Below are 25,010 nucleotides of genomic sequence, written 5' to 3' on the forward strand. Positions count from 1 at the left end.
TAACCAATGAGATATTAGAAGAAGTTGATTGGGAGCTTTTTGAAAAAAAATTGCTTCCTGAAAAAATTAATACAGACACATGCACATAAACATGCAAAAAGACTTCTCCCTCTCCCTTCTTCTGGCTTTTGAATGCCACTGTGTGCAGATAAGATATTTGGTATTACTGCACCAAGGCAAGAAAGCCATGTCATATGAGGATAATGCCAAGGCAGAAAGAAGAGACTGACTTCTTGTTACAGTGAGCTTCTAGACCAATTTGGTACCACCCTCTCCTTGTGGACAGGTGAGATCACGAGAAGTGTTGTTGTAGTCACTTGCTACTGAGTGTTCTGCCACAAGCTACTGAGAGGATAGTTAGTAGCCCCTATCAAAGCCTCAGATACTTCCTCTGTGAAATGGTGATTAATATCTACTTGGCCTAACACAAGCAGTCCAGGAGATGGTGCAGTGATCCCTGACATTGAAAGCATCAGAGTGATGCACTCTCTCTCTCTCATTAATAAACAAATAAATAGAACAAGATACATAAAAATAAAGTGCATAACACTAAATAACTCAATAAATGGTAGCTACTAACATGATAATCATTATATCAAAATCTTCGAGGCCCAGAAGGTAGCAGCACAGTGGATAAAGTGTTAAACTTTTTTTTTTCTTTTAAAAATTTTTTATATTTATTTTCCCTTTTTGTTGCCCTTGTTTTCTTTTTTTTTAATTTTTTTTATTTAAGAAAGGATTAATTAACAAAACCATAGGGTAGGAGGGGTACAACTCCACACAATTCCCACCACCCAATCTCCATATCCCACCCCCTCCCCAGTAGCCTTCCCATTCTCTATCCCTCTGGGAGCATGGACCCAGGGTCATTGTGGGTTGCAGAAAGTAGAAGGTCTGGCTTCTGTAATTGCTTCCCCGCTGAACATGGGCATTGACTGGTCGGTCCATACTCCCAGTCTGCCTCTCTCTTTCCCTAGTAGGGTGGGTCTCTGGGGAAGCTGAGCTCCAGGACACATTGGTGGGGTCTTCAATCCAGGGAAGCCTGGCTGGCATCCTGATGACACCTGGAACCTGGTGACTGAAAAGAGAGTTAACATACAAAGCCAAACAAATAGTTGAAAGTGTTAAACTTTTAAACTTGAAATCCTAAATTCAGTCCCCAACACCACACGTGCCACTATGATACTCTGATTCTGATTCTCTCTCTCTCTTCTTTCATAAATATTTTACAAAATACTCACAAGTACAAAAAGAATCCTCTTCTCAGACTTCCTGGCATCTGTCACCTTTTCTTCATAATGGTGGTCTGGGGACAATCCACTTGATTACTCTTCTGAATGCTAGGGAGCTCAAGGTACTTTTAGTCTGGGAGCTGAAGAGGACCCCGTTTAGGAAGAGAAAGGAAAATCCAGAGTGAGGGAGATATGACTATGGTTATGCAAAATGGCTTTCATGCCTGAGGTTCCAAAGTACAATGTTCAATCTCTAGGACCACTTAAAGCAGAATTCAGCAGTCCTCTGGTTTAAAGTGGAGGAAAAAAAGAAAGGAAGGAAGGAAGGGAGAGAGGGAGGGAGAGAGGAAGGAAGGGAGGAAGAAAGGAAGGAAGGAAGGAAGGAAGGAAGGAAGGAAGGAAGAAGGAAGGAAGGAAGAAGGAAGGAAGGAAGTCCAGTCTAGTGCAAAAGCAAAGCATAATTTGCAGTATAACTTGATGACTTATTGAAAGCTTTTAGTGGGGCTGAGTGGCTAAGTGCACATGTTGCCATGCACAAGGACCCAGGTTCAGTCCCAGGTTCTCATCTGCAGGGAGGGAGCTTCACAAGTAGTGAAGCAATGCTACAGGTATCTCTCTTACTTTCTCCCTCGCCATCCTTTCTCAATTTCCCTCTGCCTTGTCAAAGAAAAGAAAGCTCTTAGTAAGCCACAAAATACTGTTTGCTTCTGTTTCAGAAATCCCAGCTCCAACAACCTAGCCAGTGGGAATAATCTCCAAGGGATGAGGAAAAATTCTACAACAAAATCTTTAATTTAGTATTACTTTATGTGGCCTTTGGAAATAAATCATATTTCCTCTGTGATGTAATATAATTATGAAGCCAACAAAAAGTTTTTGTTGGAGACTTTTTGAAAGTAAGACAGTGTGATTTGCTACATAAACTTGAATAACTTCATCCAGGAAGGTGGCACAGTGGTAGAATTTTGGACTTACAAACAGGAGATAACCAATTTTAATCACTGACACTGCATACACCAGGGTGGTCTAGAAGCTCACTGTAACAGTTTCTAGTAAAATAAATAAATAAATATTTAAAAAGCTTCAAAGACTAAATCAGAATATACAAGTTTATGGTAGCCTGGAAAGTTGCACAGTGGCTAGAGTGCTGGACTTAAAAGAGCATAAGCACTGTGGTCCGGGAGGTAGGACAGTGGATAAGGCTTTGGACTCTCAAGCATGAGGTCCAGAGTTCAATCCCTGGCAGCACATGTACCAGAGTGATGTCTGGTTCTTTCTCTCTCCAATCATTTCTCATGAATAAATAAATAAAATATAAAAAAAAAAAAGAGCATGAGTTCCCAACTTCAATTCCCAGCATCATATGTGCCAGAGTGATGCTCTGGATCTCTCTCTCTCTTCCTTTCTTTCTCTCATACTAATAAGTAAAGAAATCTTTTTTATTCGTATTTTTAGATAGAAACAGAGAGACAGAGAGAAAATAAAAGAGGGGGCCAGGTGGTGGTGCACCAGGTTAAATGCTTGTGTTACTGTGCACAAGGACCCTGGTTCAACCCCCTGGACCCCACCTATAGGGGGAAAGCTTCACAAGTGGTGAAGTAACGCTGCAGGTGTCTCTGTCTCTCTCCCTCTCTATTTTCCTCTCCCCCCTCAATTTCTCTCTGTCTCCATCCAATAATAAATAAATAATTTTAAAAAATTAGAAAAAAAAAAAAAGAAAGAAAGTGAAAGAGACCACAGCACCAAATCTTCCTTCAGTGCTGAGCTTGAAATGTGCATGGCAAAGCAGCACACTATTCAAGTGAGGTGTTCTGTTGGCCAGAGAAACTTTTTTTTATTGAGAGGGTTAATGCTTTACAGTGCAGTCATTGATATATGCATACAATTTCATCATGTAATAGGCATCCAAAGTTTTCTTCCTCATCTCCCTCTGACTCCTTTCTCAGAGTCCTTTATTTTGGTGTTTGTTTTATTTTGGTTTTTGGTTTTTTGCCTCCAGGGTTATCACTGGGGCTATGAATCCACTACTCCTGGTGGCCAATTTTTCCCATTTTATTGGATAGGACAGAGAGAAATTGAGAGAGGAGGGGAAGATAGAGAGGGAAAAGAAAGATAGACACAGAGGGCCAGGTGGTGGTGCACCTGGTTGAGCGCACATGTTACAGTGTGCAAGGACCCAGGCTCGAGACCCCAGTCCCCACCTGCAGAGGGAAAGTTTCACAAGTGGTGAAGCAGTGCTGCAGGTATCTCTCTGTCTCTCACCCTCTCTATCCCTCCCTTCCCTTTCAATTTCTGATTGTCTCTAACCAATAAATAAATAAAGATAATAAAAAATATTTTTTTAAAAGATGGACACCTGCAGACCTGCTTCACTGCTTGTGAAGCGACACCCCCCACACACACAGATGGGGAGCCAGAAACTTGAACCGGGATTGTTGCACAGGTCCTTGCTCTTTGTACTATATGCACTTAATGTGGCGCACCGCCCCCCAGCCCCCTGCTATATATATATGGTTTTATTTTAAAGTAAGTATACATACAGTCTGGTTATCACCATGTGGAACAAAGCTATAATTAGACCAGACAATCATGGGAAAATCCATTGTTGAGTAAGTGCAGTAGAACACAGGAAACTGGGGGCTGTAGATTACTGAAGAAACTCTGGTCAGAAGAGGAAGGAAAGATGAGTAAAGATGACTGTGATAATTGGGTGGCACACAAAGGATATTGCTTTCATTTCAAAGTGGTCCAGGCAGCCCAGTCCCAAGCTGAGGGCTCCAGGGGCTGTACACCCTGCCCTCAGAAGACCTGAGAGCAAGAACCTCCATTCCCAGGCTTCAACACAAGTAGTGGAGAAGGTGTCCTAGGAAGATACATCAGAAATGCAGACACTGTATGGGGATAGGAAAGCATCTGACCCAGTGTATGAGACTGTAATGGGGGGATGAGTAACGGTGGACCTGGTTGACCACACATGTTACAATGTTCAAGGACTTGAGTTTAAGCCCCTGGTCCCCACCTGCAGGGGGAAAGCTTTAAAGTGGTGAGGTAGTGTTACAGATAGTTCTCTTTTTAAATATATTTTATGTGTTTGTTTATTGTTGGATAGAGACAGAAAGAAATTGAGAGGAGGGGGAGAGAGACAGAGAGACACCTGCAGTCCTGTTTCACCATTCGTGAAGCTATCACCCTGCAAGTGGGGACCAGGGGTTTAAACCTGGGTATTTGTACACCATGATGTGAACGCTTAACTGGATGCACCACTGCTTGGTGCTACAAATGTTTCTTTTCTTTTTTTTTTTTTCCCTCCAGAGTTATTGCTGGGGCTTGGTGTCAGCACTACAAATCCACTGCTCCTGGAGGCTATTTTTCCCATTTTTGTTGCCCTTATTGCTGCACTTGTTGTAGTTGTTATTGTTGTCATAGCTACTGTTGGATAGGACAGAGAGAAATGGGGAGAGGAGGGGAAGATAGAGAATGGGAGAGAAAGATAGACACCTTCAGACCTGCTTCACCACTTGTGAAGCGACCCCTTGCAGGTGGGGAACTGGGGGCTGGAACCAGGATCCTTACGCAGGTCCTTATGCTTTGCACTATGTGCGCTTAACCCACTGTGCTAATTAATGCCCAGATCCCACAAATGATTCCTTAGTCTCTTTCCCTCTCTATTACCCCCTTCCCTCTTGAGTTCTGGCTGGCTCTACCCAATAAATAAATAAACATAATAAAAAATACTCTTGGGAGCTACGAGCAGCAGATCGCTTTCTCTCCTCTCTCCTCTCCTCTCCTCTCCTCTCCTCTCCTCTCCTCTCCTCTCCTCTCCTCTCCTCTCCCATATCAACTAGGAATACCAAAGGAGACCACCCAGGACCGAAACAAGACAGGACTAGAATGACCACAGGTACCCAGTAAATCACTGGTGAGTACAAACACGTGTGGCTGGTGACAGAGAGGAGAGAGGAGCCTAAGGAGAGATTAAGTGACTACTAACAGTTCAGCAGTTTATCAGTTGAGTTACCACCTCCAGTCAGCATCTCCAACAAGGGGACAGCTTAAGGGAGGAGAGGACTCCCCAGAGACTCACCAAGTGCAACTCTGAGTCTCCATTGCTACTACCCTCAGAATCTGGAGCAGCTACAGGAGGGACACCAGGGACAGAGATCTAACCAGGAAACTCAGGAGAAGACCTATACCTCGGTGGCATAGCTGAGGGGCTGTGAAAGTCTCTTTGCATAACCACTGGATTATCTCTGCCACACCCTGCTTTATCTCTTGGTCAGGAGTCAGTGATTAAGCTGAGAAGCCTATTGATAGTTTAAAAGCCCTCAGGCTTCCATAACTCACAGGGAAGGAGAAAAAAAAGAGAGGCTATTAAACCACTGAGCTCCAACTCAGGGATTGAAAAAACTGTTAACTTCCACTAATGTGAACCTTTTAATTAACTTACTTAGACACAAGTCAATCCAGGCAATAGTGATCAATAATTTGAAAAGTACTGATAAAGGGAACTCATAACATAATATATAAAATGGTTAAAACAACAAGAAAAAATATTGGAGAATCAAACCAGGACAAGAGTCCAGCTAAAAGTCCTCCAGAGGGTGAAGCATAAAATAACAAGTTCAACATCCAAACATTAGCTAAGGAAATAATAACAGGAGTGAGTAAAGAATTTAAAAAAATTGTAATCAGAAATACAGGAACAACAAATGAGAATATGGAAGAAAATACTAATTATCTCATGGTTATTAGAGAGCTGAAAACTGAAATCGCTGAGCTAAGAATGCAACTAGTTGAACAAGCTAAAACAGTATCAGAACAGGGAAAAAAAATAGATGAACTCCAGAAAACAGTAGAGGGCAGAGAGAATAGAATCTGTGAGGCTGAAGACAGAATTAGCAAGATTGAGGATGAATTAGAGACAACTAAAAAAGAAGTAAGAGATCTCAAAAGAGATTAAGAGATGCTGAAAACAACAACAGAGTCTTATGGGATGACTTCAAAAGAAACAATATACGCATTATTGGCATACCAGAGGAAGAAAGAAGACATTTTCCATGCCATAATAGCTGAAAATTTCTCTAGTCTAGACAACATCAAAGACATAAAGATTCAAGAAGCCCAGAGGGTCCCAAACAGAATTAACCCAGACCTAAAGACACCAAGACATATCATACTTAGAATGGAAAGGAATAAGGATGAAGAAAGGATCCTGAAGGCTGCAAGAGAAAAACAAAGAGTCACCTACAAAGGAAAACCCATAAGATTAGCAGCAGACTTCTCCATACAAACACTACAGGCCAGAAGAGAATGGCAAGATATCTATCGAGTGCTCAATGAGAAAGGCTTTCAGCCAAGAATACTATATCCTGCTAGACTGTCATTCAGACTAGATGGAGGCATCAAAACCTTCTCAGACAAGCAACAGTTGAAGGAAGCAACCATCACCAAGCCTGCCTTGAAAGAAGTTCTGAAAGGTCTCCTATAAACATTCAGACCACCACAAATAGGACATATATCAAAACACTCTAAAACTCTACAAGAATGGCGTTAAAATATCTTCAATCTTTGATATCAATAAATGTCAATGGCCTGAATTCACCTATTAAAAGATACAGAGTAGGAAGATGGATCAGAAAACACAACCCAACAATTTGTTGTCTACAGGAAACCCACCTAACTCAACAAGACAAACACAGACTTAAAGTGAAAGGATGGAAAACTATCATACAAGCCAATGGCCCACAAAAAAAGGGCAGGAACAGCTATTCTCATATCTGACATGATAGACTTTAAAATAGATAAGATTAAAAAAGATAGGAATGGACACTACTTAATGCTCAGAGGATCAGTCAATCAAGAGGACTTAACAATTATTAACATCTATGCACCCAATGAGAAGCCATCTAAATACATCAAACTTCTACTGAAAGAGCTACAGCAATATATTAACAGTAACACAATCATAGTAGGGGACTTCAACACCCCACTCTCTCAACGTGACAGATCATCCAGGCAGAAAATCAATAAAGACATAAGGGAGCTAAATGAAGAGATAGATAAACTAGAACTATTGGACATTTTCAGAGTCATTCATCCCAAAAAACTGGAATACACATTGTACTCAAATCCACATAGGTCATTCTCAAGGACAGGCCACAAAGACAGCATCAGACAATTCAAGAGCACTGAAATCATCCCAAGCATCTTCTCAGACCACAGTGGAATTAAACTAACACTTAACAATCTTAACAATCAACAAAAGATTAGTAACAGTGCAAAAATGTGGAAGCTCAACAGTACACTTCTTAACAACTTCTGGGTCAAAGAGGAAATCAAGGAAGAAATCAAAATGTTTTGAGAGTTCAATGAAAATGAAGACACAAGCTATCAAAATATTTGGGACACAGCTAAAGCAGTCCTAAGAGGGAAGTTCATAGCTATACAAGCACACATTAGGAAACAAGAAAAGGCACAAATAAACAGCCTGATTGCACATCTTAAAGACCTAGAAGAAGAACAACAAAGGAACCCTAAAGCAACGAGAAGGTCAGAAATCACTAAAGTTAGGGCAGCAATAAATAACATTGAGAATAGGAAAACCATACAAAAGATCAACGAAAGTAAATGTTGGTTCTTCAAAAGAGTAAACAAAATCGACAAACCTTTAGCCAGACTCACAAAACAAAAAACAGAGAAGACCCAAATAAATCAGATAGTAAATGAAAGAGGAGATATCACAACAGACACTGCAGAAATTCAACATATCATGCGAGGCTTCTATGAACAACTATATGCCACAAAGCTAGAGAACCTGGAAGAAATGGACAATTTCCTAGATACCTACCAACTTCCAAAACTAAGTCAAGAGGAAGTGGATAACATGAACAGGCCCATCACAGCTAATGAAATTGAAACAGTTATCAAAAATCTCCCCAAAAATAAAAGTCCTGGACCAGATGGTTTTACAAATGAGTTCTACAAAACCTTCAAAGAAGAACTAATACCTCTACTTTTAAAAGTCTTCCAGAAGATTGAAGACACTGGAATACTCCCTGCCAGCTTCTATGAAGCCCACATCACTCTGATACCAAAAGCAGACAGGGACTCAACCAAAAAAAAAAAACTACAGACCAGTATCTCTGATGAACATAGATGCGAAAATACTGAACAAAATTCTAGCAAACCGGATACAGTAGCATATCAAAAAAATTGTTCATCATGACCAAGTGGGGTTTATCCCAGGCATGCAAGGTTGGTTTAATATACGTAAATCAATCAATGTGATCCACCACATCAACAAAAGCAAGACCAAAAACCACATGGTCATATCAATAGATGCAGAGAAAGCCTTTGACAAAATACAACATCCCTTTATGATCAAAACACTACAAAAAATAGGAATAGATGGAAAATTCCTGAAGATAGTGGAGTCTATATATAGCAAACCTACAGCCAACATCATACTCAATGGTGAAAAACTGGAAGCATTTCCACTCAGATCAGGTACTAGACAGGGCTGCCCACTATCACCATTACTATTTAACATAGTGTTGGAAGTTCTTGCCATAGCAATCAGGCAGGAGCAAGGAATTGAAGGCATACAGATTGGAAGAGAAGAAGTCAAACTCTCCTTATTTGCAGATGACATGATAGTATACATGGAAAAACCTAAGGAATCCAGCAAGAAGCTTTTGGAAATCATCAGGCAATACAGTAATGTGTCAGGCTATAAAATTAACATTCAAAAGTCAGTGGCATTCCTCTATGCAAACACTAAGTTAGAAGAAATTGAAATCCAGAAATCAGTTCCTTTTTCTATAGCAACAAAAACAATAAAATATCTAGGAATAAACCTAACCAAAGAAGTGAAAGACTTGTATACTGAAAATTATGAGTCACTACTCAAAGAAGTTGAAAAAGACACAAAGAAGTGGAAAGATATTCCATGTTCATGGGTTGGAAGAATTAACATCATCAAAATGAATATATTACCCAGAGCCATCTACAAATTTAATGCTATCCCCATCAAGATCCCAAGCACATTTTTAGGAGAATAGAAAAAATGCTACAAATGTTTATCTGGAACCAGAAAAGACCTAGAATTGCCAAAACAATCTTGAGAAAAAAGAACAGAACCGGAGGCATCACACTGCCAATCTCAAACTATATTATAGGGCCATTGCCATCAAAACTGCTTGGTACTGGAACATGAACAGACACACTGACCAGTGGAATAGAATTGAGAGCCCAGAAATGAGGCCCCACACGTATGGACATCTAATCTTTGACAAAGGGGCCCAGACTATTATATGGGGGAAGCAGAGTCTCTTCAACAAATGGTGTTGGAAACAATGGGTTGAAACATGCAGAAGAATGAAACTGAATCACTGTATTTCACCAAATACAAAAGTAAATTCCAAGTGGATCAAGGACTTGGATGTTAGACCAGAAACTATCAGATACTTAGAGGAATATATTGGCAGAACTTTTTTCCGCATAAATTTTAAAGACATTTTCAATGAAACGAATCCAATTACAAGGAAGACTAAGGCAAGTATAAACCTATGGGACTACATCAAATTAAAAAGCTTCTTCACAGAAAAGGAAACCACTACCCAAATCAAGAGACCCCTCACAGAATGGGAGAAGATCTTTATCTGATGCCATACATCAGATAAGAGTTTAATAACCAACATATATAAAGAGCTTGCCAGACTCAACGACAAGACAACAAATAATCCCATCCAAAAATGGGGGGAGGACTTGGACAGAATATTCACCACAGAAGAGATCCAAAAGGCCGAGAAACACATGAAAAAATGCTCCAAGTCTCTGATTGTCAGAGAAATGCAAATCAAGACAACAATGAGATACCACTTCACTCCTGTGAGAATGTCATACATCAGAAAAGGTAACAGCAATAAATGCTGGAGAGGGTGTGGGGTCAAAGGAACCCTCCTGCACTGCTGGTGGGAATGTCAATTGGTCCAGCCTCTGTGGAGAACAGTCTGGAGAACTCTCAGAAGGCTAGAAATGGACCTACCCTATGACCCTGCAATTCCTCTCCTGGGGATAGATCCTAAGGAACCCAACACATCCATCCAAAAAGATCTGTGTACACATATGTTCTTGGCAGCACAATTTGTAATAGCCAAAACCTGGAAGCAACCCAGGTATCCAACAACAGATGAGTGGCTGAGCAAGTTCTGGTATACATACACAATGGAATACTACTCAGCTGTAAAAAATGGTGACTTCACCATTTTCAGCTGATCTTGGATGGACCTTGAAAAAATCATGTTGAGTGAAATAAGTCAGAAACAGAGGGATGAATATGGGAGGATCTCAGTCTCATGCTGAAGTTGAAAAACAAGATTACAAAAGAAAACACAAGTAGAACCTGAAATGGAATTGGTGTATTGCACCAAAGTAAAAGACTCTGGGGTGGGTGGGTTGGGAGAATACAGGTCCATGAAGGATGATAAATGATAAATACATAGTGGGGGTTGTATTGTTAAATGGGAAACTGGGGAATGTTATGCATATACAAACTATTGTATTTACTGTTGAATGTAATACATTAATTCCCCAATAAAGAAATATATATTAAAAGAGACTCTCACATTTATTTAAAAGAGAGATTGTAATGAGTGTGAAACTACACCAATAGTTTGGGTTTATATACAAAGCAAAAGTAGTTTCTGGAATTAGATGTTAAAAGAGTGGGCTTTAGGAGCCTGATGGTGATGCAGCTGGTTGAGCACACATGTTACAATGCACAAGGACACAGGCTTGAGTCCCCCATCCCCACCTGAAGGGAGAAAGCTTCACAAGTGGTGAAGCAGTGCTGCAGGTCTCTCTGTCTCTCTGTCTCTCTTTCTCTCTATCCCACATTTTCCTCTCAATTTCTGGCTGTCTCTAGTTAATAAATAAATAAAGATAATTTTTTAAAAAGAGTAGGCTTTAAAAAATACATAAATGTCTAGTGCATTCCAAAGTTGAACTGAAATTCAAGTAGCATTAGTCTTTTTTTTTTAAGATTTTATTTATTTATTTATTCATGACAAAGAGGAGGAGAGAAAGAACCAGATATCACTCTGGTACATGTGCTGCTGGGGATTGAACTCAGGACCTCACTCCTGAGAATCCAGTGCTTTATCCACTGCGCCACCTTCCGGACCACTAGCATTAGTCTTTTTTGTGCAAAACATTCCTGGACATTCTATACTGTCTAGTACCTATGCCCCCTCCATTAAATTCCAAGAGTGAATGTTAATTACACTTTCAAAGTGCTGTTAGTGAGAAGCACTGGTCTCCGTTTGTGAGTCATTTGTGTTCTCTGCCCCTTTTCTCCAAGGGTGGGTATAGGCTAACCCTCGGCATATGGACCTATAAGCAGGCACTCCTCACCAGACTGTGAAAATCAACACAAATCCAAATATATTGTTCAGACTCCATGGACTGCCTAATAATAGTCTTGAATGGAGTAAATGTCTCAGAGAATTTCAGCAGTGACTTTCCACAGTCCCATCTGTCTCCCCGCAAACAACTTTTCTACACTTCCACACAAGGAGGGTAAGAAAATGGTATGAAAGCAGGAAGGGTCCCCAGGGATCCTGGTTGTAACTCTTCACTTTAATCCCTGACTTCTTTTAAAAACAGAGCATTTCACTTCAGACTGTGTCCAGAGACTTCAGGTGTGGAATGACAACCCTTCAACTTCATCACTCGGGTGAGACCTTTCCTTTCATAGTATTCTCTAATTCCATTCCAGGTGGTCCACCATTCCCCAATAAAGTCCCCAAACCTAGGTATAGTCCAGGTCCCCTGAGATAGAGCATATGTTCACACATGCCCATAAACCAGCGAAAAATATATACCTGAAAGCAGAAGTACACAAGAGTCTGCAGGGAGTACCCCCCCAACACTTCATCTGCACTATTCCAACCTTTAAGTCCATAACTGTTCAACAATTTGTTTGGCTGTGTATGTTAACTCTCTTTTCAGCCACCAGGTTCCAGATGCCAGCATGATGCCGACCAGACTTCCCAGGACTGATGACCCCACCAATGTGTCCTGGAGCTCTGATTCCCCAGAGACCCACCCTACTAGGGAAAGAGAAAGGCAGACTGGGAGTATGTGTAGACCAGTCAACGCCCATGTTCAGTGGGGAAGTGTTGGCTGTGACTCAGAGGAGAGAGAGACAAGATCCAGAGCGGAGAGGTAACACAATTCTTTATTCACGCAGACACCTCAGAGTTGGGTGAGAGCGCAGTGGTTCGGGCCACGTGGAGCTAGCCGAAATGGCCGCCTCCTGGTACACGCTGCACCCTTCCATTCAGCGATGTGAAAAACAGGCAAGAGAGAGAGGGGCGGAAGAACAAGGGCTTTATAGGACAAAAACTGGGAGTGATGAGCTGGGACAGGATTGGTTGGGAAGGGCACTTTGAGAATATATCGTATTAACTCTTGCAGGAACTGGCACAGCAGGGAAGCAATTACAGAAGCCAGACTTCCCACCTTCTACAACCCACAAGGACCCTGGATCCATACTCCCAGAGAGACAAAGAATGAGAAAGCTATCAAGGGAGGGGATGGGATATGTAGATCAGGTTGTGGGAATTGTGTGGAGTTGTACCCCTCTTATCCTATGGTTTTGTTAATGTCTCCTTTCTTAAATAAATAATTTTTTAAAAAAAGCACTGCTCAGCTCTGGTTTATGGTGGTGACAGGGATTGAACCTGGGACTGTTATGCAGTTTCCCAGTTCTCTACTTTGTTTGTTTGTTTTTACCAGAGAACTACTCAGCTCTGGTTTAAGGTAGTGCAGAATCGAACTGGGACTTTGGAGCTTCAGGCATGGAAGTCCCTTTGCATAACTATTATGCTATCTCCCTGAAACTTGACAGAGCCAATTTCTCTCTGTCTCTCTCTCTGTCTCTGTCTCTCTCTCTCTCTGTGTCTCTTTTACCTCCAGGCTTATCACTGGGGTTTGGTGCTGGCACTAGATATCCATAGCTCCTGACAGTCATTCCCCACCCCACCCCCATTTTATCTGATGAGACAGAGAAATTGAGAGGAGAGGGGAAGATAGAGAGGGGGGAGAGATGAGCCAGGTGGTGGTGCACCTGGTTAAGCACATACATTACAGTGCACAAGGACCTGGGTTCAAGCCCCTGGTTCCCACCTGCTTGGGGAAACTTCACAAGTAGTGAAGCAGGGCTGCAGGTGTCTTTCTATCTCTTTCCCTCTCTATAAATCCCTACCCTCTCAATTTCTCTGTCTCTATCCAATAATAAATAAATTAAAAGATTGAAAAAGAGAGAGGAAGAGAGAAAGACATCTGTTGACCTGCTTCAACTTCACCACTTTTGATGTGTCCCCGCTGCAGGTGCAGTGTAGGGGCTCAAACCCAGTTCCTTGCACATAGTACTATGTATGCTTAACTAGGTGCATCACTGCCTGGCCCCCAGAGCCAATTTCTCAAAGATTGAATTTCTCAGTCTGCTACCATTTGAGAATTAAAAAATAAAGTAAAATATCAAAAATAAAAAGTATTGTGCAGGAGAGATGGCATAATAGTTATGCAAATAGACTCTCATGCTTGAGGCTCCTAGGACACAGGTTTAATCCCCCACACTACCATAAACCAGAGTTGAGCAGTACTCTAGTAAAAAGAAAAAAAAAAGAGAGAGAAAAAAAGAAATAGAAGAGGAATGTACATTCTTGTTTGTATATGCATAAACAATCTCTGGGAAAATAAGAGACTTAAGATGAGGATTATTGTCCAGGGGGCTGGGCGGTAGCACAGCAAGTTAAGTGCCCATGGCGCAAAGTGCAAGAATACTGGTTCAAGCCCCCAGCTCCCCACCTGTAGGGAAGTCGCCTCACAAGCAGTGAAGCAGGTCTGCAGGTGTCTATCTCTCTTTCCCTCCTCTCTTGATTTCTTTCTGTCCTACCCAAGAACAACAACAGTGATAAACAACAAGAGCAACAAAAGGGGGAAAAATGGCCTTCAGGAGCAGTGGATTCACAGTGCAGTGATAACCCTGGAGGCAAATAATAATAATAATAATAATAATAATAATAATTGTTGTCCAGGAAAAGACCTGCATGACTATGACTGGAGGTCAGGGGTGAGAAGAAAGACTGACAAGAGTGTTCTGACCTTTCTGTTCCTTCTTAATTCTTATGGATAACTTTAAAATGTAAATAAATACAATCTCATCTTTGAAAGATACAGTTCTTGGCAATCAGTTTTGTTTTATTTTTTTTGACTTGGGTACTACTCGTTGAAAAAGTGAGAGGCTAGAAAAAGGTGAGTCACAACCAAAGAAAAGTGGGTGAAGGTCTGATTTTAGCACTCTCCCTGAACTCATTTATGTGAAAGCCTAACAGAGGAAGCAAATTATCAAGTTCTTGTCCATGATTATAAATCCCTTAAAACCCCATGAATGGTAGAATAGTGCTTCTTATTTCTCCCTCTCTCCGCCTCCCTGTCTCTTCCTTTCTTTATCTCTTTAAATATATAGATTGAAAAAATTAGGTTAGGGAGAAACTTGGTAGTATTATGCATATGTGAAGCCCTCAGTTTAACCCCCAGTTTGTTTGTTTGTTTGTTTGTTTGTTTATTGTGAGAGCATTGCTCAACTCTGGCTTATGGTGGTGTGGGGGATTGAACCTGGGACCTGGGAGCCTCAGGCATGAGAGTCGGTTTGTATAACTGCCCAATTTTTTTCCATTGAATTTATTTGTGCATGTTTCTTTGGTGATTTACTCAGTACCCCCTATAGTTACTACATGTCCTTTCCTCCTCTGAGCCTTTGAGGCAGAGAACAAGTTGAGGCAAGCTAAATTAGGCAAGAAACCACAGAAGAAAATCATACTGCAGTCATGTAATGAAAGATCACCAATGACTAAAAAGAAATTATGGGAAATTTACTATTTAAAATAACCATCTAAGTCTCTTGGGCCCTTGAGCTTCCTATCCCTTCCTCCCAGCTAGTAGGCAGGCTACATTTCAAAAAGAAGGAATACTCACGATTAAATATTAACTACTTGGCTTATTGACCTTTGGCTTGAGTTGCTTACAAAGCCACTTTTCAGACAACCAGACTAAGACAATGCTAATTCCTAGGCCCCAATTTGTAATCTTTATGGAAAATCTGAAATACTTTGAGTAAAGCATAACCCATTATCCCAAGGTACACAGAGAATATAAGTAATTTTTTTAAGAATATAAGTAATTATACCACTTATCCACTATACTTAAGACATATCAAACAATAGGCAGTTGTTACCTTTTCAGCAAATCCACACATAGGTATTGACATCCCATTGTCTTTCTCTGCTAATATTCAATGAAAATTGATTTTGAGGGCAGGGAAGATAGCATAATGATTATGCAGTGAAACTTTTATGTCTGAAAAAATCCCAGGTTCAATCCCCTGCATCACCATAAATCAGAGATGAACGGTGCTCTAGTGTCTCGCTCTGTATCTTCATCCCTCTCTCTTCCTCATTATATTCTCTGGGTGCCACCTATTTTTTGGTTTACACTAAGCATCTCTACCTATCTTTAGGGTATTCTAATGATACATAGGCAAATTTGAAAACATGCATGGTCCTAAGCAAATGAGTCTCCAGGGATCACAGGAGCATGGAGGCATTCACTGAAAGTGAAAGTTTGGTTTTCATAATTCTCCACCCAGGAGGGCCCAACATTAGAAGAGGAAGAGGAAAAGAGAACAGCTGAATGAATCACACACAGCTCTTAGCCAGGATGGGCCTTCTGGCATCACATCTGAATTAGTGCTGGGCCTCACTTTTAAGAACAGAAAACTGGACATCTTGGGGCACATCTGCATTGGTAAGTGGGAGGTGGTTGCGGGGAGGTTGGAGCCTTGTGGCTGAGAGAGGGCTGTGGAAGCCACCCCAGCCCCCAACCACCCAGGCAAAAAAACAAAAAAGGAGAAATTGCCACAGTCACTATACTTGCTTCACAGCTTGTTCTTGCTACTAACAGGAGTGTCTACAAGGGAGAAGAGATCACAGAGAAGGCATCTTTAACTGCAGTTAACAACACCAAGGTAATTTTAATTTCTTTTCTTCTGTCTGTGGACTGAGGGCTTTACAGAGGTGGTTTTAGCTTCCTTCCAGGGCAGCTAAAGTATATTCACACCCAGGGTGAGCTGTCCTTTCTCCAGGCCTTAGTCTTACAATTGGAGGTTTACCTTGGTGAGACATTGTAGGAAACCTATCTACTCTGACTTACAAATTAGTTTCTATACAAAAATGTTTACAAATAACCATGGTTTTCATGGCACAACACTAGTTCTATGGAACATTCCAAAGGCAGCCAAAGTCACCATGAGCCAGACTGTCTTATTTACAGTACACTGAGTCCAGGATAGCGTCCATTTGAGGGTTTTGACTCCAAGCTTAATCAGGTGGTACACTATGTGCAAAAACCCAGGCTCAAGCCCTCAGTCCCCACCTGTGTGTGGGGGGGGAGTGGAGGTGTAGGGGGGACCTCTTGAGAAGTGAATCAGTGTCACAGGTGTTTTCCTCTCTCCCTCTCTATATCCCCTTATCCTCTCAATTGTTCTCTGTCCTGTAAAAATAAATAAACCTCTAAAAAAAGAAGAGGGGGAGATTAAGAGGCAGAGAGAATTAAGGATATCTCTGTAATTTTTCAGAGTATAAGACAGACAGACAAAGAGTGACAGAAAAGCATCAAAAAAAAAAGATACCTGGGGCAGGGGTAGATAATATAATTTTTATGCAAAGAGACTCTCATGCCTGAGGCTCCAAAGTCCCAGGTTCAATCCCCTATGCCACCATAAGCCAGAGCTGAGCAGTGCTCTGGCTTCTCTCCTTCTCTGTGTGTATCTTTCTCTCTGTGTCTCTCTCATTAAAACAAATAAATGAAATTAAAAGGAAAAGAAGCCCATATTCCCTGTCTTCTTGGAGACCTTTAAGCAACCCCCCCCCCCGAGATTAGTCAGTTAATGATGGCTTATACACCTTTATTTCCTGTTCCTTTCAAAGCCCAGGCCTATGTCTGAAACCTGACATTCGAAAGAGGCAGACATCCTTCTTGTGGAATTGAAGTTCTCTCTCTCTCTCTCTCTCTCTTTTAAATAAATTTTTATTATCTTTATTTATTGGATAGAGGCAGCCAGAAATCAAGAGGGAAGGGGGTGATAGAGAGGGAGAGAGACAGAGAGACACCTGCAGCCCTGCTTCACCACTCACAAAGCTTTCCCCCTGCAGGTGGGGACTGGAGGCTCAAACCTGGGTCCTTGCCCACTGTAATGTGTACACTCAACCAGGTGCACCACCACCTGGCCCTGAATTGAAGCTCTCTCTATGTGTTCCTTTAGAAAACAATGGCTGAGGGGGTTGGGTGGGGTGCACCCAGCTGAGTGCACACATTACCAAGCACAAGGACCCAGGTTCAAGCCCCTGGTCCCCATTTGCAGGGAGAAGCTTCAGGAGTGGTGAAGCAAGGCTGCAGGTGTCTCTTTTTCTCTCTATTTTCCTCTCTCCTCAATTTCTCTCTGTTTTATCAAATAAAAAAAGGGGGTGGGGAAAGGCCAGTGGGAGCAGAATTCATTATATAGGGACAGGGAAAACTCATTGTATAGCCCCAGGGAAAACTCTGGTGGCAATAAAAAAGCAAAGAAAAGAATGGTTGATGTATATACCTGGTTTCTCTCCTAGGCCCTCACAGCAGCCCCCATGGGCTCTGTGAATTCCCGAGGGTCCAAGGCAGAAGCCCAGGTGGTGATGATGGGCCTGGACTCAGCAGGCAAGACGACACTTCTGTACAAAATGAAGGGCCACCAGGTGGTGGAGACCCTCCCCACTGTTGGTTTTAATGTGGAGCCTCTTGAAGCCCCAGGACATGTGTCGCTGACGCTCTGGGACATTGGGGGACAGACCCAGCTCAGAGCCAGTTGGAAGGACCATCTAGAAGGCACAGATGCACTGGTGTATGTGCTGGATAGCACAGATGAGGCTCGCCTGCCTGAGGCAATGGCTGAACTCATGGAGGTCCTGGACAGCCCCTGCATGGTGGGTGTCCCTGTCCTGGTGCTAGCCAACAAGCAGGAGGCGCCCGGGGCTCTGTCATTGCTTGAGATCAGAGACAGGCTGGGCCTGGAGCAACTGCAGGATTGTTGCTGGGAGCTCCGGGCCTGCAGTGCCCTTACAGGTGCAGGTCTACCGGAGGCCTTGCAGAGCTTGGGAAAGCTCCTGAAATCCCACAGAAGTTGCAGGTGAACATTGTCTGGGCAGGGAGAGCAAGAAGTCTTGAACTGGGCAAAAGGTAATCTGCTCAAACAAACTAGAAGAACCAGCCAGCCCTGGAGAGTATGAAACGTGGTTTATCAAACAAGCAATTCTGTGGTTGGATGGAATGTTTACCTCTTGGGACTTATTGTCACTGAATTTATGTGGCAAATCAACTCTCTTGGGGTGGAAAGATAGCTCATCAGACAGAGTGAATGCCTTGCTATGCTTGTAGCCTAGGTTCAAGCCTTGTCACCACCTGGGAGTCTTACAACACCAGTGAAAGTATTGGTGCTATGTTTTCTCTCTCTCTCTCTCTCCTTCTCTCTCTCTCTCTCTCTCTCCATATTTCTAACTAAATTTAAAAAAAAAGCCTAAGACCATTGAAATAGCTTACTTGAATAATGTGCTGCTTTGTCATGTGCACAGCCCAGGTTCAAACCCATCCTCTACCACATTGAAGGAAGCTTTAGTGCTGTGGTCTCTTTCACTTTCTCCCTCTCGTTCTATCCCTCCTTCCCTCCCTCTAACAGATCAACAATAAAATGAAGAAGTTAAAAAAAAAAAGTGTCACCTCTTCCTCTTTATTGTCCTGGTACCAACCTAAGAAAACACTGAAAGATGGCTTACCAGATAGAAAAGCAATGCTATATTAAGTACTGATTAGTGATGGCAATGGGACATTCCTTAGCTCAGAAAATTGAAAATATTAAGAGGCACTAGCATAAGAGAGAAAATATTACATTCTGGTTCAAATTTATATGACTGCATTTTTTTTAACTGCCACCATGGTGATTATTGGGGCTCAGTGCTGGCTGGCACTACAAATCCACTGCTCCCGGTGGCCATTTTTTCCTGTTTTTTTTTTCTTTCTATTTTTTTTTAATTAGATAGGATAGAGAGAAATTATAAGAGGAGGGGGAGATAGAGAGGAGGACAGAAAGACACCTACAGACTTGCTTCACCACTCGTGAAGCATCCCCCCTGCAGGTGGGGAGAGGGGACTCGAATCTGTGTCCTTGAACTTGATACTATATGTGATTAACTGGGTGTTCTACTGCTAGATGCCTATGACTACATTTCCCACATATATAGAGCATATGTGTCTTTACACAGTGAAGAAAGTTATCATGCAAATAAAGGTAAGATAATCTTAACCATCTTAACCTTAGGCCCAATGATGACAGTCTTCATGAGAACAGCAATAAGTTAAAATAGTATATTGGGTCAGTGAAATAGTTCGCTTATATAGTGTGCTATTTTGCCATGTGTACAACCCAGGTTTGAGCCTGGACCCCACTGCATCAAAGGAAGCTTCAGTGATGCAGTGATGTTGTCTGCCTCTCTCTCCTTCTATCCTACAAAAAATAATTTAAACAAGTTTTGCGAGGAGTGGTGAAATTATTATTACTACTATTATTATTGCCTCCAGGGTTATCACTGTGGCTTGGTGCCTGTACTACGAATCCACTGCTCCTGTGGCTATTTTTTCCTTTTTTTAATTGGTTAGGACAGAGAGAAATTGAGAGACGAGGGGGAGTTACAGAGGGAGAGAAAAATAATTCCCCCCCTTGCAGATAGGGAGCCAGGGATTCGAACCAGAATCCTTGGAACAGGTCCTTGTGCTTCGTACTATGTGCACTTAACCGTAACCTGGTGCATCACCATCAGGCCTACAGAGTGATGAAATTATACATGTGAGACCCCAGCTCTGCAAAGCAACTCTTTGAATAATGATCCTCTGGAGAGAAAAATATACTCTAAAAAATTCAGTTATTTTCCCCTTACCAAACATGAACTGAACAATTGTAATAATAGCAAAATCTGGCTGCATAATAATTAAGATTTAAATTCAGAGAGGGAAAGTGGTTTCAAAGTCAAGACAGAGGGAGTCGTGTGGTAATGCAGTGGGTTAAGTGTGTGAAGCGCAAGGATAGGTGTACGGATCCCAATTCGAGCCCCCGGCTCCCCACCTGCAGGGGGGTTGCTTCACAGGTGGTGAAGCAAGTCTGCAGGTGTCTATCTTTCTCTCCCCCTCTCTGTCTTCCCCTCCTCTCTCCATTTCTCTCAGTCCTATCCAACAACGACAACATCAATGACAACAATAACTACAACAACAATAAAAAACAAGACCAACAAAAGGGAAAATGAATAAATATAAATTTTTTTTTAAAGTCAATTCAGAGTATTGTATGGGCATGAGTGATTCCCCCTGGCGGAGTCTGGGAATGTGTCATATGTCACTGTCACACAGAGCAAAGAGCCAGTGCCAACAGAGCAGGCGAGTCTGCTCCCACAGAAAGTTAGAGAGAAGGGCAAGGAGCAGGACAACCCTGGGCTAGAGGCCAGGCATTCAGTTTTACCAAAATCAGTCCTCTTCTCTGACTCCAGTTAACTCTTCTTTACTCTTCAGTCAATCTGTATTGATCTTTTTCAAAATTCATCTTTTCTTTTTCTTTTTTTTTTTTTAACCAGAGCACTATTGAGTTCAGATTTATCATGATGCTGGGGATTGAACCTGGGATTTTGATGCCTCAGGCATGAAACGCTCTTTGACATAAGGAGAGATATGCTACTATCTCTCCTGTCCTAAAAATTCTTTTTTTTTCCTTTCATTTAAAAATTTTTTTTTTATTTATTGGTTAGAGACAGCCAGAAATTAAGAGGGAAGGGGGCAATAGAGAGGGAGAGAGACAGAGAGACACCTGCAGCCCTGCTTCACCATTTGCAAAGCTTTCCCCCTGCAGGTGGGGACTGGGGGCTTGAACCTGGGTCCTTGGGCATTGTAACACATGCGCTCATCCAGGTATGCCACCACCTGGCCCCCGTTTGTTTTTCTTTTTCTCCTTTTTTTGTGCTTGTAGTACATATCTTTCCTTAAAGGTCATATGAATGGATGATTTTATTCATTTCACTAAGTAAAAATGTGTACAGCATTGAATTTAGGTCAGTCTTTTTGAACCAGGGGCCCTCTTAGTGGTAAGTATGAATTTTGAAGGTTACTACCATATTTAGTAATCTCTCTATTAATAATGATTGCAGTGAGGGTGGTGCTAAGCAATAGCGCACAGGTCTTGCAAGCTCAAGGTTCTGAGTTGGACCCCTGACAATGCAGGTGCCAGACTGATGCTCTGGTATTCATTCACTGTCTCTCTCTCTAAAACTCTTCTGCTCTTTCTCGCATAAATAAGATGATAAATATTTTAAAATTTAAAAAAGGTACAGTTTTTAAAATCATAAAACAAAAGAAAGCTGAACAGAACATCCCAAAGGAACTTTCATGTGATTTTTATTTTATTTTATTTTATTTTTATTTTTGAGAGGGATTTTACCCAGAGGCTTTTCTCAGAGCTCTCTCATTTTAAAAGTTCTCCATTTTTTCAGGTGGCCAGACAGAGGCCACCTGGCTCCTCAGATATTGGGAAACTTCCTCTTGCTGAGCACCCAGGGCCAACTGGCTCTTAAGATATTAAGAGACTCCCTCCTGCTGACCCGCCCCAAGGACAACTGTTTACAAAGAGTGAGATTTACAGAACTCACAGAAAATGCCTTTTTGCCCCTCTGCCCCTCGGGATAAGAGTGACCATCCTGTTCCTGACCATTATAAAAAGACATGAGTTTGAAGATTCTCTCTCTCTCTCCCCCAGGTAATGGGGCCACTTTTGGCACTCCGGCTTGGGGGGGGGGGACCCCTCAGGTCTTCTGAGGTCCCTGTTTGTGTCAGTTCTTGTGTCTTTACATGTGTAAGTTGTTATAATGGCTATTCTATGTGCTTGTGTGAATAAATACTTCTTCCTCTATTTTCTGTGTTGGCCTCAGTTTGTCTCAGTTTGTAATGGCTATGGTCAAAAGCAAAACTTAATAGGATGAAGAGAGAGAGAGAGAGAGAGAAACATCAGAGCACTGCTCTGGTTTATGGTGGTGTGGGAGATTAAACCTGGGATTTTGGAGCCTCAGGCAGAAGAGTCTGTTTGCATAACCATTATGCTATCTCCCCCACCTTCATGTGATCTTTAGGTAACCCATAAAGCTCTTAAAATTATCTGAAAATCTTTATGTTCTGGGTCATTTTTCTGCAGAAGAAAACTCAGATTTTCAGAGGTCTCAATGGCTCCCAGAAATTAATAATCACTGACTTTACATCATCTGATATACAAAAAATTACCATAGCCTGAGTTTTTTAAAAAAATTTATTTATTTATTTATTCCCTTTTGTTCCCCTTGTTGTTTTATTGTTGTAGTCATTATTGTTATTGTTATTGATGTCATTGTTGTTGGATAGGACAGAGAGAAATGGAGAGAGGAGGGGAAGACAGAGAGGGGGAGAGAAAGATAGGCACCTGCAGACCTGCTTCACCACTTGTGAAGCGACTCCCCTGCAGGCGGGGAGCCAAGAACCAGGATCCTTAGCCCGGTCCTTCTGCTTTGCACCACCTGCACTTAACTCGCTGCGATACCGCCTGACTCCCCCATAGCCTGAGTTTTTTTTAATGGCAAGCAGCTTACATTAGACACCTATTCTCATGATAAACAGCTCTAAATGTTGGATAGTCTTTCCTTTCCTGAGTTAAAACCATTTTTATGCCTCCACAATGTGGAGCCCATCTGCCATGTTGCTAGACTTTCTGGATTTGTTTCAATGTCTATGGGAAGCCTTCCATGGTGCTGGCTGGAGTGCAATGAGGTGACCTTGGTACCTGGGGAGAAAACCTGAGTAGCAGTATCTGGATGGAGAAAGGACCCTGGAGTCTGAAGTGAAAAGATGACTGGGGCCTCTGTGATTGAAAGGCACACTACTGGCACCATCAGTCCGCCGAATGGATGCCCAGCTCCCACAGCCTCTTGACAATGTGTTGTTGTAGCCAGGCTGGTCTCCTCCATCAGGATATATCATGATCTTGCCTATTCCACAATGCTTTCTGTGAGCTGAGATACAGTGGCCTGAGGGTCAGCAGTAGCTCTGGGTGTGTGCCCCAAAAAGCCACCATAGCCTACAGGGATCTGGGATGTAGCTCAGTGGTGGAACAATAGCTTGGGTAAGAATTGCGAAGAAGAAAATATCAAAGTAAAATATCACAAGCACCATGACCCCCTGATGCTCCACCTGTTTTCAGAAAATGAAAGTTAACTCAGCCATGTAGGATTACCAAGTAGATGAGTTCTAGGATGTTGGCACCACAAAGTTGTGGTTCTGTGTATTCTTTCTTTATTTTTTCTTCCCTTCTTTTATTTGATAGGACAGAGAGAAACTGAAAGAGTAGGGGATAAAAAGAGAGATACCTGCATCACTGCTTCACCACCTGTGAAGCTTCCCCCCTGCAGGTTGGGACCAGGGACTTAAACCAGGTTCCTTATGCATGGTAACATGTGCATTCAACCGTGTGTGCTACCTTAGCACTACAAGATTCTGGCTGGAAGTAAGATTTGTGATCTCAGAATCCATGTGTCTCACTGGTTTTTGAAGCATCTGAAAACCTGAGAATCCCACAGAATCCAAGGCCCGGCAGCATCCCCTGGGGTCTGATGCCCCTTTCTGCAGATAACAGGCCTGTAAGCTTTTGAATCCTTGGGCTGTTCTTGCATTTATGTTAGTGGCCCCTCATGTGGCAGCAGTTCTCCCACATCACACTAACTCAAAAAAGCTGCCTCACATTTCTGCTATTCTTGCAGCAGAGGAGGTCTTCCTATCCTTGCCTCCTGCAGGAATCTTACTCACTAGTTAAGGATCCTCTAATCCCACCTCTCCAGGAAGCTTTGTCTTCACACTGTAGTCCATTTTTGTCCTCCCTATGGAATCTTGTGGTACTGGCTGTCCAGGGCTCCCTTCTTAGTGCCCAATGTCACCTTGCCTTTACTGGTGTAAATTCCTAGAGATGAGAGATCATGCCTTACATCCTTTTACCCCTCTTAGAAGTCTTCATACTTCCTTCTGCTTCTACCCTAATTTTGGTGGCTCAAGACCTTCCCCAAAGACAACAGCACAGCTGCCTGGTCCTCAGGGAATCAAGAGTGGTGACAGGCCAAGGCTAACTCTTACAGACTGGGAATTCCACTCCTGCAAACTGAAGGGTGAGGTGTTCCTCAAAGAAGTGTTAGTCCAGCCCTTCCTGACCCAGGAAGGCCAGAGCCCTGCAGGGACATAGGTGGTGGGGGCAGACTCAGACTTCCCTCCTGCTTTTCTGCTCAGAGATAAACATATATATGTACACACACACACACACACACACAAACACACACACATATTTCATGACAAAACTAAAACATAGAGAACCTTCAGAAAAAGAAAGAAAGAAAGAAAGAAAGAAAGAAAGAAAGAAAGAAAGAAAGAAAGAAAGAAAGAGAAAGAAAGAAGAAACACTAGGGGCTGGGTGGTGGTGCATCTGGTTAAGTGCATTTATTACCATGCATAAGGACCCAGGTCAAGTCCCGTAGTCCCCACCTGCAGGGGGAAGATTCAAATACTGAAACAGCACTGCAGGTG

General features: G+C 42.2%; 1 protein-coding gene across 2 annotated transcripts; it reads left to right on the top strand.

The window, feature by feature from the left end:
• Positions 1-15,991: 15,991 nt before the first annotated feature.
• On the top strand, positions 15,992-20,412 carry ARL11 (ADP ribosylation factor like GTPase 11). 2 transcript variants are annotated; one of them, XM_060193456.1, is made up of 3 exons: positions 15,992-16,103; positions 16,260-16,323; positions 17,960-20,412. In XM_060193456.1, the coding sequence occupies exon 3, from the start codon at positions 17,978-17,980 to the stop codon at positions 18,518-18,520; it is 543 nt and encodes a 180-aa protein (XP_060049439.1). In that variant the 5' UTR covers positions 15,992-16,103; positions 16,260-16,323; positions 17,960-17,977; the 3' UTR covers positions 18,521-20,412. The 2 variants fall into 2 exon arrangements, with proteins under 2 accessions (XP_060049439.1, XP_060049440.1); XM_060193457.1 differs by having other exon boundaries at positions 16,026-16,103; positions 16,240-16,323.
• The last annotated feature ends 4,598 nt before the right edge of the window (positions 20,413-25,010 follow it).

The sequence above is a fragment of the Erinaceus europaeus genome, chromosome 7, assembly GCF_950295315.1.
Source record: "Erinaceus europaeus chromosome 7, mEriEur2.1, whole genome shotgun sequence".
NCBI lineage: Eukaryota > Metazoa > Chordata > Mammalia > Eulipotyphla > Erinaceidae > Erinaceus > Erinaceus europaeus.

What these genes read in the sequence shown, in the direction of transcription:
- ARL11 (XM_060193456.1), top strand. Translation starts at nt 17,978, where the DNA reads ATGGGCTCTGTGAATTCCCGAGGGTCCAAGGCAGAAGCCCAGGTGGTG.